Raw genomic sequence first — 19,923 nt, 5'->3', positions numbered from 1 at the left:
AAGTTTATGACTAATGGCTAAAAATTGATAAGTTGAGAGTTATTTGGGACATTTGTGTAAGTTTTCATGTCATTTTCCCAAGAGAAAAGGGGAATGAGCGGCCCAGAACGGCCTAAGATGGCTCAACGAAGAGAAATGGGAAATTAGGACCCAATCAGCCGTCATTATCTTTTTGCCTAACCCGTGATATAACAGGTTTGTCTTTATAATTAGTAAATAGTTACCAAAGGGTTTATTCATAAAAGATAAAACTTTCAAATAGTCATGACTTGAAATTATAGTTAACTAGTGAACTATTTAGAAAAAACCTCTTTACGAAATGATCTTCTTTTAATATTCGGATATTAAAAATAATAAAAATAGGTTATATATACATAGTTGTTTGTCTTCCTATTCTTTTGCATCATGTCGGGTTTCGCTAAAAATTTCTTTTTAATTATATATAGGTATATAAAATGAATAAGAAAATTCCAAATAAGATTTTGAAAAACTCACCTCAATTATTCTGTTAATACATGTTTGTCCAATCCTTTCTCGACCGCTTATGATGAACCAATCGGTTTATAGATGCTTGCTTCTACAGAGTATTTTTCATGAGATTATCTTCCTCAAATAAAAGTATACCCGAAGTTAAAGAAAATGTTCTATGACATGGATTTCCATCATTTGCATTATATTTTTTAAGTTGCTAAAGCGAATAAATATATCTGTTGGAGTGCTACTATAGTTGTCAAAAAGGAAGAGCTTAGCCTAATTTATATTAAACGTATTAATTAATAACATTAATTACAGGGGAATTGACCAAAATATTTAGAGGCAATTACTTGTTTACTACTTTAATTGCCATAATTAGAAAAGGAAATAACTGTCGTAACCTTTCATAGGAAGCGTCTTTCAAACTCCAACAGTAATTAATTGTTGCAACCGTTCCTCTCATTTTTGAAAAAAAAACTTTTGATAATACAAATGGGAATTAAAAAAGAAGGAAAAATGGCAAAAAAACATGAAAAAAGATAAATAGCAATCCTCACCTATGAAAGATGTCACATCACTGTTCTATATCTCTCCTTTATATTAATATACTAGTCAATTTGGACGCGCTCCGCGCGATCCGAAAAATATGAAGGTATGGATGAAATTTTATGGTAAAATTTTTATAATTACAAATTTAATCTTTATTCTTTGTTCATTTTTATCTTGTCTATGCTCTCCAACCATAACATTATCACTTATGATGTAATTGTACTCCAAAGTTAATTGCTCCTTTTTAAAATCTTCTAAGACTCAGCTTTATCTAATTTTACACACATGGAAGGGCTAAATCTTCTTTTTTGATGAGAATAAAATTGGATAATATATTAATATTAAGATAATGTCCTTGAATGAACATTAACTATTGACCTCGGAACCTCTTTGTACTATTTGCGATATTTTGATGATATCCTATATCATGCCACAAAGTGATACTATCATTATTAAACAATATAATTTTGAAATTCATCACGACAAATAGTTCTTCTATATGTTACAGCAAAAACTTTTATTATATAATTTCAAGAGCAATAAATAAATAAATAAACAATGACACTAGGTTTAGTCTTATATTTCTATATCTTTACATCATCCTTCATTTTCATTCTTTTTATTTGCTTTTGTATTCGGAGTATTTTTAAAATTTCAAAATAAGGTATTAAAAGCAAAGTGAGAGAAAATATAATCACTTATACAATATTTAATTAAAGTTCAACATACCATTCAGTTTTCTTTGTATTTCCATAGTTTCTTAATTCTTTTTAATATTATATTTAATTAAAGATACAAAATATGATCAATAGTAAATAATCAAGGCTAAAACATACAAAAATACATCATTTGGTTTTACAAAATGAAAGATTACTTACCAAAAAAGGACAAACGAAAGACAAAGGAGAAGAAACAGAAAGAGAAGTAGGAGAATGATTAGACCATTCTATTTTTGTAATCTTTAATATCTGGCATATTCATTTCAGGGAAATGAAAAAAAAAATAGCAATATTACACAGAAAGAACAAAAATAAAATTATCAAGCACATCATAGAAGAACAAAAGACTCTATTTGATACTAATATATTTTCAGATTTAGCAGGAGAAAAATAAAATGTCTAACACATTCTCAGTTATAAACAAAAATATTCTCGCACTTGAACCACCAGAAGGAACCCATTGCCCCAATTACATATACCTCCATAAAAATTGTATACTAAAATTAAGAAACCAACTATGTAAAACATCTGTAAATCCAAATGGCATACATATATGTAAGATGTAAATACTCGTATTGCGCTAAACTATAGCACAAATTTAACAAAAATGGTTTCATACAAATACATGATCAGAAACTCTGAGCCAACTTTATAAGAAGGAAGCACGAGAATATAATAGATGCCCATGGATTATCGATTGCTTTGTCGGCACCATACTTGAAATAGTCCTACAATAACATCCTTAAAATACTCAGATCAGACATGCAGATAATTTCAACCATTTGCCATAAAAAAAATCATTTTAACACAAAAAGTTAAAGAATATTTTTTCAAGAAGACAGACCCCCCATTCATATGTTTAGGTATTGGTCGCAAGAAATGTGGACAAAATGAGCCAATTTTGGCTTTCAAGGATGGTAGAAGCATAAAAAATAATCTAATACTAAAGTAAGAATTACGTGAACTAAACCTCAAAAGATTGACCAACACTTCAATCAACCCTGTCCTATCTGTATATATTTCACAAGTTCTAATTTCAATATCTAGAGAATTCGTGACATCCTCTAAAATTGTTCCTAAAATAAATAGCAAATATAATTGAGTAAAAAAAGTTAAGATAATTCGAAGAAAAGGAACCTGCAAAGTCATGAACTGCTTTTGATTTTTTTTTTCCGGAGCAGAAAGTATCATGTCCTTGAATCAAGTTTTTGAGTGATTTGAAGCAATAACGTTGCTGATCGTTTTTGATTTTCGACTTGAAATTTGGCTTCAAAGTTGAAAATAAAAAACGATGCCACATAATCTTGTCTTGCTAACATTTATTTTTCCGGCAAGGCACAAAGAGAAAAGGATAAACTGACTATGGTATATTTTATGAGAGAGAAGAGGAGCAGAGGAGGCGTAATTAAGATGATTAGTAGAGGAAGGTTCAACGAAAAGGGTTAATGAAGCAGCGTGACTGTTGAATGGCTAACCGAAGGGTAAAAATGATTTTTAAGAAACAAAATAATAGAGAAAAGGTAGAAAAAACTGAGAAAAAATATAAGTTAAAATACTTGCTCAGTAGAGTGCCACATCACTGGTCATACGTCCCTCAATTATATATATATAGATTTGTCGGTATCATACTTGAAATAGTCCTGCAATAACATCCTTAAAATACTCAGATCAGACATGCAGATAATTTCAACCATTTGTCATTAAAAAAAATCATTTTAACACAAAAAGTTAAAGAATATTTTTTCAAGAAGACAAACCCCCCCCCCCATTCATGGTATGTTTAGGTATTGGTCGCAAAAGAAATGTGGACAAAATGAGCCAATTTTGGCTTTCAAGGATGGTAGAAGCATAAAAAATAATCTAATACTAAAGTAAGAATTACGTGAACTAAACATCAAAAGATTGACCAACACTTCAATCAACCCTGTCCTATTTGTATATATTTCACAAGTTCTAATTTCAATATCTAGAGAATTCGTGACATCCTCTAAAATTGTTCCTAAAATAAATAGCAAATATAATTGAGTAAAAAAAGTTAAGATAATTCGAAGAAAAGGAACCTGCAAAGTCATGAACTGCTTTTGGGTTTTTTTTTTCGGAGCAGAAAGTGTCATGTCCTTGAATCAAGCTTTTGAGTGATGTGATTTGAAGCAATAACGTTGCTGATCGTTTTTGATTTTCGACTTAAAATTTGGCTTCAAAGTCGAAAATAAAAAACGATGCCACATAATCTTGTCTTACTAACATTTTTTTTTCCGGCAAGGCACAAAGAGAAAAGGATAAATTGATTATGGTATATTTTATGAGAGAGAAGAGGAGCAGAGGAGGCGTAATTAAGATGATTAGTAGAGGAAGGTTCAATGAAAAGGGTTAATGAAGCAGCGTGACTGTTGAATGGCTAACCGAAGGGTAAAAAAGATTTTTAAGACACAAAATAATAGAGAAAAGTAAAAAAAACTGAGATAAAAGATAAGTTAAAATACTTGCTCAGTAGAGTGCCACAACACCGGTCCTACGTCCCTTAATTATATATATAGAGATCTAGTGAAAATAGCCATAAAATTTTGTAAAAGTTTGTGACCTATTTTCCAAATTAGTAGTAAGAGATAATTGATTAAATTATCCTTTATTATTCTTTGATCTCTCAAACTATTTCGTCTTTCTAGAATACTAATTATAATAGTTAGCGATAAAATTGAATAAAATATCTAATTCTTCTGACGTTTTAAAAACGGTAAATATTTGGAACAACCATTAACAAGAGTGACAAATACGTAAATAGTACCGGAGGGAGTATCACTGATACATAAATAGCAGCAAAAATAATTTATCACGAAATTATAATATATGAATAGCTATGACTAGAATTTATAAGAAGTTAACGGTAGCAACTTCAACCATAAAAGTTTTTATAAATCTTGTAACAGTACTGTTTTTCCATTATACTATATATGTTTCTGTCTATATGTACAAATTAAGGGATCGTTTGGTACGTGGGATAAGAATAATAATCCCAATATAAAATTTAGGATTAACTTTATTTTATATTTAATTTGGGGTATTAATTAATTTCGGGATAACTTTTACACTAAAATGATGGGATTAGTTATCTCATAGAGAAGATTGGATAATTAATCTCATGATATATCCCACCTTTATACCGAACGACTCCTAAGTACGACAAAGTTGTGGCAAGTGAAAAGTACATTGCCTATCTATACGGTTAATGTTTACCCTCAGAAACGGATAACAATTATATTTGTAAGTAGCTTTTAGGATACACGGACTAATTTGATACAAATTATAAATTGCGTTAGATTAAATAAATAAAGATATAGTAAATTCAAACCACGTGAGAAGGAGGATTCTAGCCTCAATGAAATATCCATCCCCGATCCAGACTCACAATGACCAGCACTGAAGAATAAGAACAAAGAAAATAATAGTATATTGTCTTGGTATGTGTTTGTTACAATGTGTTCAATGAATAATCAGATTCCCCTTTATATAGTAGGGGAGTTTTACCCTAAGTACAATTCTATAAAAGGTAAGAAATCTTCTGCTTAACTAATCACTGGTTCTCTATCGATGCGTGTCGAGATCTACACCGTGATATCTGGATGATCGCGGATATTACGACCTTCTGTAAGTCGTGCTTGGTTGCCCGACAATATTCTCCAAAGTCTTTTGGGATTTGGACCGATCCCGGATCATGGCCCCGATATTCTCGAGGGTGGGTGTCACTCCCCCGGACTCCGACTCAATGAGGCCCTTGCCTCGATTTCGATTTCTTGTCATCATATCTCTAGCTCGATTTATCTTATTAGAAGCTAGGGGGTACCATGAGCTCGGTTTTACCCATATACAGATAGTTCCCTCGTTTCTCGGAGAGTAAGTTGACGAGAAACGACATGAGCTCCTCGATTCCTTCTTCAATTCGTCATGTCAAAAATGACAAAAAACTCGAAACGTCTCGTCAGTCATGCCATTTTGATCTCAACTGCGTGTTAGCCGTCGGTTGGCTGTCCAAGGGCGCGAAACGACGCGGATCCCCTATAAATATTCCCTCCTACGTCCATTTCTTACTTTACGTCCAAACTTCTACCCTCGTGCTTTCAGGATTTCATTACCCTTTTTTATACTCTAGTAATTTTACATTCGTTACTCAAGATTCATCAGTAAATTGATGATTTCACTCATTCTCTACCCAAGCCAACACATCTGAGCTTTCAACTTTCAACCTTTCTCTATCTATTTTCAACCTTTTTCAGATAGCAATGGCCAAAACCTCCAAATCTCTTTCCCAAAAGGGTGCATCTACTTCCCAACAAATTGCCAAAATTAATGAGATCATTCCCGATATGGTCGACCTCAAGAGGTCCACTGCTGACATGGTTATCGATGAACCGGCCGCTGAATCTCCTTTGAAGATGTTCATTCCCGAGGGTTGTTCGGTCACCGACAACTTCAAGGTTGGGAAGCCTTCTACGGTGCATGGTTGGCATGAGGAGGCCTCAAGATATATTTGCCCAATCACCAAAGAGGATCTCCCAACAGTCCGAAAGGACTGCAATTGAGTCGAGAAGGACATAGTGGTCCCCGACTCCGAGGAAGCCATTACCACCCTTGTTGAGGGATATTTGAGTGTCTACACTTATCCCTTTACATTGGGCCCGGTGAACCCGGTTATGTTAGATTTCTGCAGGAAGTATAATGTATGCCTCAGCTAAATTCACCCATCATTGTGGAGGTTCGTGATCCTCCTCCGATTCATTGTGAACAAAATTGATTCGTGCACGTACACCATCGATAATCTACTCTGCATGTATAGTCCCCCGAATCTTTGGGTATGATAGATATAACTTGTACGCCAGGCCGCAAAGCCCCATTTTCAAGCATCGACGAGGACCGAGATCGGGGATAGTAAGGACGCTTTGTCCGAGTGAGGACTACCGACATGATACCTGCCGAGTGGAGGCTATTCCCCGAGAAGTGGAACATATCATGTGAGTATAACTCCTTTTATACGTTGATTTTATGTTTAATCTTCCCTTTTCTCATTGGTGTTTGTTGTGGTGCAGCCCTTGCTCGAGTTCCAAGCACGATTCCTCATCTCAAGGAGTGGATCGAGGGTATTGTGTCATAGATGCCCTACTCTGAGTGCTCGTGGCACAAACTCTCAAAGAGACATTAGGATGCCCGTTCCCATGGTAAGATTTCTTTCTCGAGCAAGTTGTATTGAGTTTCTTCTTCTAGCATCGTGTTCTTATTTTCTTTATTTTCTTTTCGCAGGTTTGCCAAAGACCGTCGAGCATAGGCCTCTGGTCGGGCGAGGACTTGCCTCGTTGACTCCTATGCTTCGGGGAAGCTAGGGGCTGCAACAGGAGAGAAGAAGAAGAAAAAAAGGTTTTGGGTTCCCCAAGCTCAAAGAAGAAAAAACCAAAGAGAAGATTGGCTCGTAAGCCAAAGGAGAGCTCTAGCTCTCGAGTACCAGATTCAGACTTGCTCTGCCAGCTTAAGGATGAGTCCGAGGAGGATGGGCCTTTTGCGGCACATGATCTGTCGCCCCCTGAAGAGTAAGGGCTGTTGAACAAGAGACCCATGAGGCTGATCTCCCTCAAGTTAGGGAGGTTGATGAGGAGGCTATGGACGAGACTTCCCAGGATGCCGGTAGTTCCCTAAAGGAGTCACTCGGTGTGATATATATTGTCAGGTCGCCTTCGTTTACCGAGTCCATGTTCGATGAGGTCCGAATGGTGAAAGAGCAACCAACAAAGGGGCTCACAGAGCGGACGATCCCAAACACTGCTTTTTGATGGCGTGGACTTAACTGCCCTAGAGGACTTCTCCAGGTTGGGTGAATTAGAGGTACTAAGGAAAAGCCCATCCTCGGAGGCTGGCGGGCCGAACTCAAGTCTGAGGTTGATCAGTCGATTCCCCATTTCGAGCATGGATCCTGGCCGGAAGCGGTAAGTTATTATCACTGTCCCAGAGGAGGCCCATATTCTTTCCGCCCCTATCAGGGTATCTAGCTACCTCCAGTTCCTGGTAACCGAAGAATACCAGGCGAAAATGAGTAAGGTGGATGCGCCATCTTTGTTCAATGATGTAAGACCTGACCGGTCATTTTGAGCATTTACACTTTACTCACTTGTTTGTGGACATGAGCAGCTCCGTATGATGTATTATGACTTATGTTAATCGTCAGTTTTAGCTTTCAGGTTATTCGGAATTGATTTGGAAGAATGATTTTCAACTAGAAGCTTTAAATTTGAAAGGTTTGACCAAGTTTCGACTTTTTAGTATTTGACATTGGATTGGATTTTTTATGATTCCATTAGCTCCATTGGGTGATTTTGGACGTAAGAGCTCATCTGGATCGTGATTTGGAGGTTCGTAGTAGAATTTGACTTGAAATGGCGAAAGTTGGATTTTCGAAAAGTTTGACTGAGAGTGGAATTTTTGATATTGGGGTCAAATTCCGATTTCGGAAGTTGGAGAAGGTCCGTAATGTCAAATATGACTTGTGTGCAAATTTTGAGGTCAATCAGATGTCATTTGATAGGTTTCGACATCAATTGCGAAAGTTTGAAGTTTCAAAGTTCATTGATTTCGAATTGAGGTGTGATTCGTCATTTCGATGTTGTTATGTGTGTTTTGAGGCATCGAGTAGGTCAGTGTTATGTTATGGGAGTTGTTGGTATGTTTGGACGGGGTTCCGGCGTGTTTCAGATTGATTTTAGATTATTTTCCCTTATGTTTCCACTGATGTGTTTTGCTAGTTTCTGGTGTCTTAGTCCTTCATCGCATTCGCGCGGCAAGAGTCGCGAACATGTAGTGTATTTTGATGGCAGTGGCATTTTCTTCATCGCGTTTGCGAATATTAGTTCACGTTCTAGAATAGTTAGGGCTAATCTCCATCTCGTTTGCGTATGAGAGATCGTGTTTGCGTAGAGTTGAGTTGGGAGCTGGAGGATCTTTCTTCATTGCGTTTGCGAGGCTCGTGCCGCGTTCACGTAGTTTTATCTCCAATGTGCATCGTTTTCGCAAGGCTTGTGCCGCGAACACGTATAGCATTTTGGTGGCTGATAATTTTTGTTCATCGTGAACGCAATGGTTATCTCGCGTTCACGAAAAAGGATGTCTGGGCAGAAGTATAAAGTAATCTATTTCGAGGGTTTCGGCTATTTTTACATTTTTGGAGCTATGGAACTCGGATCGAGGCAATTCTTGAAGCAATTTTCACCATATAAATTAGGGTAAGTGTTCTCTACTCGGTTTTGGTTATATTTCATGAATCTATCTTTTATTTTAGCTTTTAGTTGATGAATTTTTAGGAGGAAATTGGGGGTTTTGGCCTAAAGTTTCATAATATGAATTTTTGAGTTTTGAATATCGAATTGGAGTCGGAATTGAGTGAAACTAGTATGGTTGGACTCGTAATTGAATGGTTTGTGGGGATTTTGTAAGCTTTGTTGTATTTCGAGGTACGTGCCCGGGTGTGATTTTTTGCAGGATTTGGAATTTGATTTAGGATTCGACCTTTATCATTTGGATCTATTTCGTTGAGCTTTATTTGATGTATTTGAGTTTTGTTTGGTTATTTAATGTATTTGAGTTTCTTGGAGATCGTTTGGCTTGCTCGGTATTGGAATTGGCTTGTTTGAGATAAGTAAATCTTCTAAACTTTCATGTTATGTGATTGATGATAAGGTGGCGCACATGCTAGGTGACGGGCATGCGGGCATACACCCGGTGAATTATGACTCTGTTGTTTTCATGGCACTATATAGTGGCCCTATTCTTGTTGATATATGTATTTTCACCATGTGATAAAGTAACTGAGCTGTCAATCATGTTAGATATCATGTTTAGGCTCTATGATGATATTGTTATGACCCATAGTGGTCGTTGCTTGTTGTCATCTTATTGATTTTATTGATATTTTGTACTAAGTCGTATTCATGCATTCATATCATATCTCAGTCTCAGTTGTTACTTATTGATACATCATATCATTATTCTCGTTCAAATATTATGACATTGTGAGCCCATGGGTGAGACTGTAGAGATTGATGACTGAGTGAGGCCGAGAGCCTGATTATGAGTGATAGTAATGGGATCGGGCTACACACCGCATCAGTTATATTGATGATTATGATAGCGCTTGGCCTGAATGAGACCCTCCGGAGTCTGTAACACACCCCAAGCGAGCGCGGATAATATTATTGAGGGATGGAATTCCCCGGACATGGATTTGTCCGAAGTACTTGATACTTGGAGATGGATTTCTCCACAGGGTTGGATTTTCCTTTTTCCTCGGTACTGGATGATTTATAGTCAGTGTTGTATATGTTCCGGGATGGATTTCTCTGGGCCGTATATTGTACCGAGTGGTTGAGCATGATGCGTAGAAGGTATGAGATAGTGAGATTGAGTACTCTGAGAGTGTGAGTACATGATTCATCTCTGAGATAAATGGCATTGGCATGCACATATGACATACAGGCATAGAGATGCATTTTTCCTCATGCTGCACGGCATCACGTCATTCATGACTTTTTACACACATTGATATATGGGCATAGAGTGGTATTTCAAACTTCCTATCTGGAAAGAAAACGAAATATCTAATTTATTGTGGAAAGGATATTTTGAAAAAAATGTACACTTTCAAACTATCGCATATTTTGTGACGACTTTTGTAAAGGATTTGAGTTTTTACTGATACTCTTGAAAGGTGGAACTATTTTCGGATAACTGTGAACAAGCTGAGCATTTTTATCACTGAGTTACTTTCTTAGTTATATGCTCTGAGTTGTTATGAATTGCTATTGGTTATTGGTGATGGACCCGACCTATGTTCCAGCTCGTCACTTCTTTCAACCTAAAGTTAGGTTTGTTACTTACTCCGTACATTCGGTCTTTGTAATGATACTACACTTCTGCACATTGTGTGTAGATGTTGGCTGTAGTTGTTGCTGTGCTCGATGTTTGTCGAATTTGAAGACGTACCTGCATTCCTGTTGTAGCTGCCTCTTGTTCATGGTAGCCTTAGATTTTATAAAAAGTCTGTTTATGTACTTTTCAAACAGAAGATATATTTACTTCATATCAACTTTCTAGATTCTATTCTTAGGAGCTCATAATTTGTAATACCAAACCTTGGAAAAGTATAAGATTAAAAAAAATTCTTAATTGTCTTGTTAATATTATTGGAATTTGAAAAATTATTAGTTGGCTTATCTAGAGGGTTGGGTTAGGTGTCATCACGACTAGAGGATTTTGGGTCGTGACAGATTGGTTTTATAGCTCTAGGTTTCTAGGTTCTACAAGTCATGAGCAAGTGTCTAGTAGAGTCGTGCGGATCGGTATGATGACGTCCATATCTATCTTTGAGAGGATATAGGGCATTTAGGATATACTTCCCATTTTTCTTTCCTAATTGTGCGACATTGATTCAATTTGAAGCGTAACTCTTTGAATTCCTTCAACGCACATGAGCGCTCGGTATCAGCTGTGCATCGACCACTTATGATTCCGTGGATGAGGTGCGAGATATGATATCAATATGCTGATGAGAGGCCAGTCTGGAAAACTTGAGGCTGGGTTTTGACTGTAGCTTGAGCACAGAGGTGTTGTTTGTGTGAGCACGTGCTTTTAGACTTATATGTCACGACCCAAATTGGAGGATCATGACTAGCATCCAGGCCATAATTACCGGGCACCAACGTACATTTTATCTAACCTTCTTTATTATCTTTAAGGGTCGATGAGATCATTATAAAAGGTAGAAATGGATCATGAACAACAAACAATGAAAGATAGTGGAATGAACATACCTAACAAGGGATGATAAGACTACCAAGAAACTACCTATAAGGTATGAGCTACCACGCTCCCATGAAAGACTATACAATAAAAATCAGCCGAAAAGGCATACCAAACAATACATAAGTCGACACCTATGTATGAGCCTCCAAAAGGAACATAAGTGCTGCAACATTGCCGGAATAGGGCCCCGACATACCCATAATGTCTATAACAAAAATGGATACCAAGACCACGACAAGTCCGGAGAAGGGATCTCTCCAATAACCGTTGAACTGGGAAGCCTACTCTGGTGGGGGAGCTGCGTCTACCCATCTATCAAAACCTGCAGCACGACATACAACATCCACAAATAACAAGGACGTTAGTACAAACAAAGTACTGAGTATGTAAGGCAAAAAAAGCATAAGTACGAATAGTAATGTAAACAGCGATAGAGAATATACAACCTATAATATCTGGGTAGCTCTGAGGGCTACTGGCATGAAATGCATGATACAATACATAAACTTTCAAACATACGCCTCTACGGGCATCATCATCATCATATCATACCCGGTCGTAATAGGCTCGGTAAAAACATACCCGGGCATCATAAAGCTCGGTAGAATCATACCCGGCCATGTGGATCTCGGTAAAACCCAACTGATCAGTGGTTGCATAATAGGTGCCATATTCGGCCGACTATAGCGCAACTCAGTAGAGTAAAATAGATACATATATATAATGCATGCTCGACTCATGGAATCACGTTCTAAACCTTTCGGAGTGACGTAAGGTCGGTATCATCCGTACACGTTTTAGGACTAACTCTTCATCATGAATCTTGTAAGAATCAGAAAGTACCAACAACATTGATAACATAAGAATAAGAGAAGAAACATCAACATTAATAGTTCCATAAGAAGGGAAACAATGTAAGTACTGCTAACTTTTAAGAGTAGAGTATCTTTGGAAGCTCGTTCATTACATTATGTACAATCGTAGTCGTGCAAATAAGGAATGAGATAGCTTCACATACCTTGTATATAAATTGCCAACCTCAAGCTATGCAAATGTCACGACTCCTTAGTCTACAATAAGAGAAATGAAACTATCGTTATCTTTTAAGCGTTGTAACTATTATGTATCGACCACAACCTATTTTATGATGAAACGGACAGAACCTCCCCTATATACATATGAATTCAAACAAGTCAAAACAACCACCAAATACCCCAACATACCCCTATCACTTCATACACAAAACGACAACTATAATAGTGTCAAACAATCCGAAAATGTTACGACGAGCGACCAGAAAACAACCCTGCCATTATGTGGTGTTTATCTACACCATTTATCCTCTCAACTCCATAAAAATAGTATAAATAGATACAACTCAATAGCAACACGAAACAGCCCACAAAACAGTCCCACAAGTTCAACAACTCAAAATATAATGTTTCAGTTTATTTAAACATGTTTCGACTTGTCTTTTCTTTCAAATTGCGAAACACAACCAAAAGTAAATAATTAAGACTTTTATCCAATAAAACAGCCATGGATTCAACTTAAAAATAAGTTCACAATCAGACAAACATGACGCAACAACAACCAACATACCACTCTTTCGAAACTCGATAGGTCTAGTCTTTACGATCGAGTTACAACTCACAAATGCTTAGATAATGGAAGAAGAAGCATAACCTTACCTTGTACTAAGTATAACCCACGAAACCTGGTCCTTCTTCATCATAAATCAGTTCCTCAATGAAGCTACAAGAATGAGAAAGAGAAACTAGTTAGCGGTCCGGACTTTTCGGCACTAGAATCACGTCGTAACACCCGAAAGACCCTAGGGTTTGTGTGAGATTTTTGGGGAGGAGTTGCAGGGGTTCAATTTGGTTTCCAAGGTATGAAAGATGGGTGAAATAAATGAGCTGATAAGCCCTTAAAAGTCCCCTCTTGGCCGACTTTGGAGCTTTTAATTGAGTCCTCTCATTTTGGCAAGTAGGTGATGCACCTACTTGTCACCTACCAATCTGCGCAGTCTCGCAAAAATGCGAATATCTCTATACTCTGAGATCATTTTGACAAACGGTTTAATGAATTGGAAACTAGACTCATAGATCTTCAATTTGGTAGATAGATCACCCCGTAATTCCAAGAAAATTGGGAGAAAAACATAGTAACATTTGACCTAAAGTATAAGTAAAATTATGAACATAAGTTGCGACAACTTTTCTCGACTTTTGTTTCATAACTCGTTTGACTTCAAGACTTATGATATAGATATTATATGATTCAAATACCTTAAAATACGACCTCTTGAGAATATTAGCACCCCTAGGTTTACCCAAAAATACGGGTTACAACATCCTTGATTTGTTTAACTTCTAATACTTGTTAACCACCCTTATACACCCTTGTATCATTTAAGACCAATAGGATTAACTTCTTATCATCTCAAAGATAATATCTTTTCAGATTTATGTCGACTAACTTATGACATGATCCAACGTACGTGAATATGGGTTGTAACACTCTCCCCTCCCCCCTAGCAGCATTCGTCCTCGAATGTAAGGGTTTATAGGGAGTCTAACTCATCGTGGATTTCAACGAAAATTTCCGGCTGAGTTTCCCCTATATAATGGACACTTGCAAAACTTGCAAGCAGTTAAACCCAACATATAGTATCACAAGACTATACCGTGCATTATGGTTATGTACGTGATCTGTGGATCACCATTTTGTATTAAGGAAGAGTATTCTCAAGCTACTACTTACCTCATAGAGGCCATTTCACCTTCTAATGCTTCCTGCCCCCCCCCCTTCCCGACATCCTCGTTATCTTGAATTTGGAACAAATAAGGGTATTTAAACTTCATCTCCTCTTCTGCTTCCCATGTCATTTCTTCCATGTTCTTGTTCCTTCACAATACTTTGACGGAAGCTACGTCCTTTGTTCTCAGCTTGCGGACTTGTCGATCTAATATAGCCACTGGCACTTCTTCATATGATAGAACCTCTGTAAATTGTACATCTTTGATAGGTACGACCAGAGAAGGGTCTCTAATACATTTCCTCAACATGGATACATGGAATACCGGGTGGACAAATTCCAATTCGGATGACAATTCTAACTCATAAGCAACCTGTCCAATTCGTCGAAGAATTTTGTACAGATCGATATACCGCGAACTCAGCTTACCCTCCTTCCCAGAATGCATAACACCTTTTATCGGCTAGACCCTCTGGAAAACCCAATCACCAACCTCAAACTCCACATCACGACTTTGGACATCGGAATAAGACTTTTGCGTGCTTTGCGTGGTCCTCAGCCGCTCTTGTATCAATTTCACCTTCTCGATGGCTTGGTGAATCAAAATGGCTATATAGTTCTGTTTCACTGACTTCGAACCATCCAAGTGGTGATCTACATCTCCTCCCGTATAGTGCCTTGTATGGGGCCATTTTAACACTAGAATGGTAGCTATTATTGTAGGCAAATTCTATGAGTGGAAGATGGTCATCCCAAACTCCCCTTGAAATCTAGAGCATATGCTCGTAGCATATCTTCAAGTGTTTGAATGGTATGTTCAGTCTGTCCATCAGTCTGTGGATGGAATGTAGTGCTGAGATTCACTTGTGTGCCTACACCTTTCTTAAAAGACCCCCAAAATTTATCCGTAAATTACGCTCATCGGTCTGATATAATAGATACTGGTACACCATGAAGCCTAACAATTTCCTTGATATACAACTTTGCATAATCTTTAGCTATGTAAGTTGTCTTAACTGGCAAAAAATGGGCATATTTTGTAAGTCGATCAACTATCACCCAGATGGAGTCAAACTTATGATAAGAGCGAGGTAATCCAATAATGAAGTCCATATTAATTACCTCCCATTTCCAGGCTGGAATCTCTATATTCTAAAGCAATCCACTGGGTTTCTGATACTCGATCTTTACTTGTTGACAACTAGGACACTGGGCTACAAATTCTAAAATAGACTTCTTCATGTTATCCCACCAATACTGCTCCTTAACATCATGATACATCTTTGTCAAGACAGGAAGGATGGAATATCGGGATTGATGAATGTTAATCATAATCTTCTCTTGCAACCCTGCCACATTAGGCACACATAATCGGCCCTGGTATCTTAGTGACCCATCTCCTCCAATCTCGGAAGCCGTAATTTTACACTGTTGAATGTTCTCTTTCAATCTTACTAAGGTAGGATCTTCATATTGTTGTGCTTTTACCTCGGCTACCAAAGATGATTTATTGTATTCTGTACAGTAACACCTCTGTCATTAGAGTCTAACAATCTGATTCTCATATTGGCTAGCTGATGAAGCTCTTTAGTCAACCCTTGTCTACCCGCCTCAATGTGTACTAAACTTCCCATTGACTTTTGAGTGAGAGCATCTGCCACAACATTGGCTTTACCGGGATGGTACAATATCTCGACATCATAATCTTTCAGTAATTCAAGCCACCTACGCTTCCTCAAATTCAACTCCTTCTGCTTGAAGATGTATTGTAAACTCTTGTGATCTATGTAGATGTCAACATGGATACTGTATAAGTCCTGCTGCCATATCTTCAAAGCATATATTACTGCAGCCAATTCCAAATCATGTGTAGGGTAATGCTTTTCATGCTTCTTCAATTGTCCTGATTCATAAGCAATCGTCTTCCCACGTTGCATCAATACGCACCCCAAACCTATACCTGAGGCATCACAATGTACCACATAACCTTCTGTTCCTTCTGGGAGAGTGAGCACTGGTGCGGATGTCAATCGATTCTTTAGCTCCTGAAACCTTCATTCACAAGCGTCAAACCACTGTAACTTAGTAGCTTTTATGTTAACTTAGTCAATGGTGCTGATATAGAGGAAAACCCTTCTACAAATCACCTATATTTTCCTGTTAGCCCCAAGAAGCTGCAGACTTCTGATGGTGTTGTAGGTCTCGGCCAATTCTTTACTACATCGATCTTCTGAGTGTCGACACTAATACCCTCGTCAGATATCAGATGGCAAAGGATTGCTACTGAGTTCAGACAGAATTCACATTTGGAGATCTTAGCATATAACTTATGATCCTGAAGCGTATGTAATACTATCCGCAAGTGGCCCGCATGTTCTGTCTCCGAATGAGAATACACTAGAATGTCATCAATGAATACAATCACGAACACATTAAGATAGGGCTTGAATAAAGTATTCATGAGATCTATAAAAGCTGCTGGGGCATTTGTCAGCCCGGATGACATCACTAAGAATTCAAAGTGCCCATATTTTGTTCGGAAGGTCGTCTTTAGAATATCCTTCTCCTTAACCCTCACCTAATGATACCCTGAACGTAAGTCAATCTTGGAGAAATACTTGGCATCCTGGATTTGGTCAAAAAGGTCATCAATCCTTGGAAGTGGACACTTGTTCTTCATAGTGAATTTATTCAATTGTCGATAATTAATACACATCCTTAACGACCCGTCATTCTTCTACACGAACAAAACTAGCGCACCCCAATGTGAAGTTCTAGATCTTATGAAGCCCTTATCCAGTAAGTCCTTTAACTGCACCTTCAACTCTTGCAACTCTGTCGGGGCTATCATGTATGGAGGAATAGATATGGGTTGAGTGTTAGACAACACATCAATGCTAAACTCAATCTCCCTTTCAGGAGGAAGGCCTGGGAGTTCATCTGGGAAAACATTTGGAAATTCATTGACCATGGGAATTGATTGTAGAGTATGCGGCTTCGCATCCGCATCCCTAATGTGAATAAGATGATAAATGTAGCCTTTTGAGATCATCTTCCTTTCCTTAAGATAGGAAATAAGCCTACCTTTCGGCATCGCAATGTTCCCCTTCCATTTAATGACGGGTTCACCAAGAAGCTGAAACCTAACCATTTTCATACGACAGTCAACATTTGCATAGCAGGAGGCCAACCAGTCCATTCCCATTATCACATCAAAATCAACCATTTCTAACTCAAATAAATTCGCCGAGGTTTGATGAGTACAAATTATCATTGTGCAACCCCTATATACCCTTCTATCAATCATAGAATCTCCTATCGTAGTAGATACCGCAAGTAGTTTACTTGTCAATTCAGGTTCAACACCAAACTTATTAGCCACAAAGGGTGTAACATATGATAATGTAGATCCCGGATCAATCAGCGCATATACATCGTAACAAAACATAAACAATATACCTATAACAACATCCGAAGAGGACTCGAGATCGTGTCGGCCTACGAAAGCATATGTTCGATTTTGAGAATCACCCGAATTCGGCACTGCACCTCTACCTCTACCATGACTTGTCGATTGCTGGAAACCCCGTGCTGGAGGTAGAACCGATAAGGTAGAACTAGACACAGATCCAGTTGGCTGATCCATACCACCACCTCCTCTATTAGGACAATGCCGCATCATATGGCTAGGCTGTCCGCAAGGATAGCACACATCAGAACCTCGACGCACAGTCCAAAGTAGGCCTTGCCGTACTGATCACAACGTGGTGTTAGTGGTCTCGTCTGACTAGTATCCATATGATATTGCGATCTTGATACCCGTGAACTCTGACATGGACTAGAATAGGTAAATCAATCATATCGAGACCTCTTAAACTGTGGAGGAACACTAGTTACAGGTGGCGCTGAACTCCTCGAAGACTGGGGCCTGACACTGCCTCTGAAGTCATCATAATACCCTACAAATCTCGCCCTCTTATTCTGGCCCCTATCCTGCTCCCTATCTGCCCTTAACTGGCACTTACAATCCTTTAGGGTTTGGTCATAAGCCTAAATACGGGAAAAATCCATCCCCTCCACCAAGGAGGCTATCGTGCACTCATTTATCAGATGTGGTCCCAACTCATTCACGAACATATGGACCCGATCACTCATCTCAGCCACCATATGGGGAGCATACCTAGATAAAGAATCAAACTGCACACTATACTCTCGCGCACTCAAATTACCTTATCTAAGGTGCAGGAACTTATCAACTCTAGCTCGTCGTATCTCAACTGGCAAATAGTGAAGAAGAAAGGCCTCAAAAAATTCCTTCCACACAGCTGGAGGGACGTTCGGACCCCTGGATCTCTCCCAACTATCATACCAAAAAACCGCTAAATCCCGTAACCGATAAGAAGCCAACTCTACTGCCTCTGTATCAGTAGCATACATAGCCCATACTGTATGATGAACCTGATCAATAAAAGTCTACGGGTCCTCCTTGGGATCTGATCCGGTAAACACTGCAGGGTCTATATTAATAAAATCACGAACTCTCATACTAGCCGGTTTATTAACACTACCTATGAGCCTGATCAGCTATCAAGCTAGTGAAAAACTGTACTGCACTCCGCATATCCTGGTCTATAGTGCCAGACGGAGGAACTAGTGGTGCTGGGTGCCTCCTAATATCCTCTAGAAGAGATAGAGTAGATGAGGTATAAGACGACATCTCACTCTGAGCCTCACTTTGGCCTGCTCTAGCTTGGGGCACCTGACTGGTACCCACTCCTGCAGATGTATCAAGCAGTCTACTAATCGCTTTCTTCCTAGAGACGAACATTTATGACTCAACTCTACGCATAATCTAGATTCATGAAGAAGGTAACAACACTATATGTCATGTAGCCTCTTGATTATAAATGTGGCGCGCTACACATCAATAATCAAGACAACCCCTACGACAAACTTGCTTTGATACCAAGTTTGTCACGACCCAAATTGGAGGATCATGACTAGCACCCGGGCCATAATTGTCGGGCACCAACATACATTTTATCTAACATTATTTATTATCTTTAATGGTCGACGATATCATTTTAAAAGGTAGGAATGGATCATGAACAACAAACAATGAAAGATAGTGGAATGAACATACATAACATGGGATGATAAGACTGGCAAGAAACTACCTATAAGGTATGAGCTACCACGCTCACATAAAAGACTATACAACAAAAATCAGCCGACAAGGCATACCAAACTATACATGAGTCCACACTTGTTAATAAGCCTCTAAAGAAACATAAATGCTGCAATATTGCTAGAACAGGGCCCCGATATACCTATAATGTCTATAACAAAAATGTATACCAAGACCACGACAAGTCCGGAAAAGGGATCTCGCCAATAACCGCTAAACTAGGTAGCCTACTGTGCTGGGGGAGCTGCGTCTACCCGTCTATTAGGACCTGCAGCACGACATGTAGCATCCACAAATAAAAAAGACATCAGTACGAATAAAGTACTGAGTATGTAAGGAAAGAAAACATAAGTACGAATAGTAATGTAAACAGGGATAGAGAATATACACCCTATAAC

General features: G+C 38.3%; 1 protein-coding gene and 1 long non-coding RNA gene across 2 annotated transcripts; both read right to left on the bottom strand.

Moving 5' to 3' along the window:
* Positions 1-2,138: 2,138 nt before the first annotated feature.
* LOC104222074 (uncharacterized) lies at positions 2,139-3,083 on the bottom strand. The gene is made up of 2 exons (XR_011406615.1): positions 2,880-3,083; positions 2,139-2,470 (listed from the first exon to the last, which is right to left on the bottom strand). It is a non-coding gene; the product is annotated as an uncharacterized lncRNA (long non-coding RNA).
* Positions 3,084-15,489: 12,406 nt separating this feature from the next.
* Positions 15,490-18,016, bottom strand: LOC138890102 (uncharacterized). Its single transcript, XM_070173459.1, has 3 exons — positions 17,085-18,016; positions 16,145-16,389; positions 15,490-15,854 (listed from the first exon to the last, which is right to left on the bottom strand). The coding sequence occupies exons 1-3, from the start codon at positions 18,014-18,016 to the stop codon at positions 15,490-15,492; spliced, it is 1,542 nt and encodes a 513-aa protein (XP_070029560.1).
* Positions 18,017-19,923: the final 1,907 nt, after the last annotated feature.

Source organism: Nicotiana sylvestris, chromosome 4 (assembly GCF_000393655.2).
Source record: "Nicotiana sylvestris chromosome 4, ASM39365v2, whole genome shotgun sequence".
In the NCBI taxonomy this organism is placed as follows: domain Eukaryota; kingdom Viridiplantae; phylum Streptophyta; class Magnoliopsida; order Solanales; family Solanaceae; genus Nicotiana; species Nicotiana sylvestris.
The sequence above is the reverse complement of the archived record's forward strand: the minus strand, read 5'-3'. Positions and strand labels throughout refer to the sequence as shown.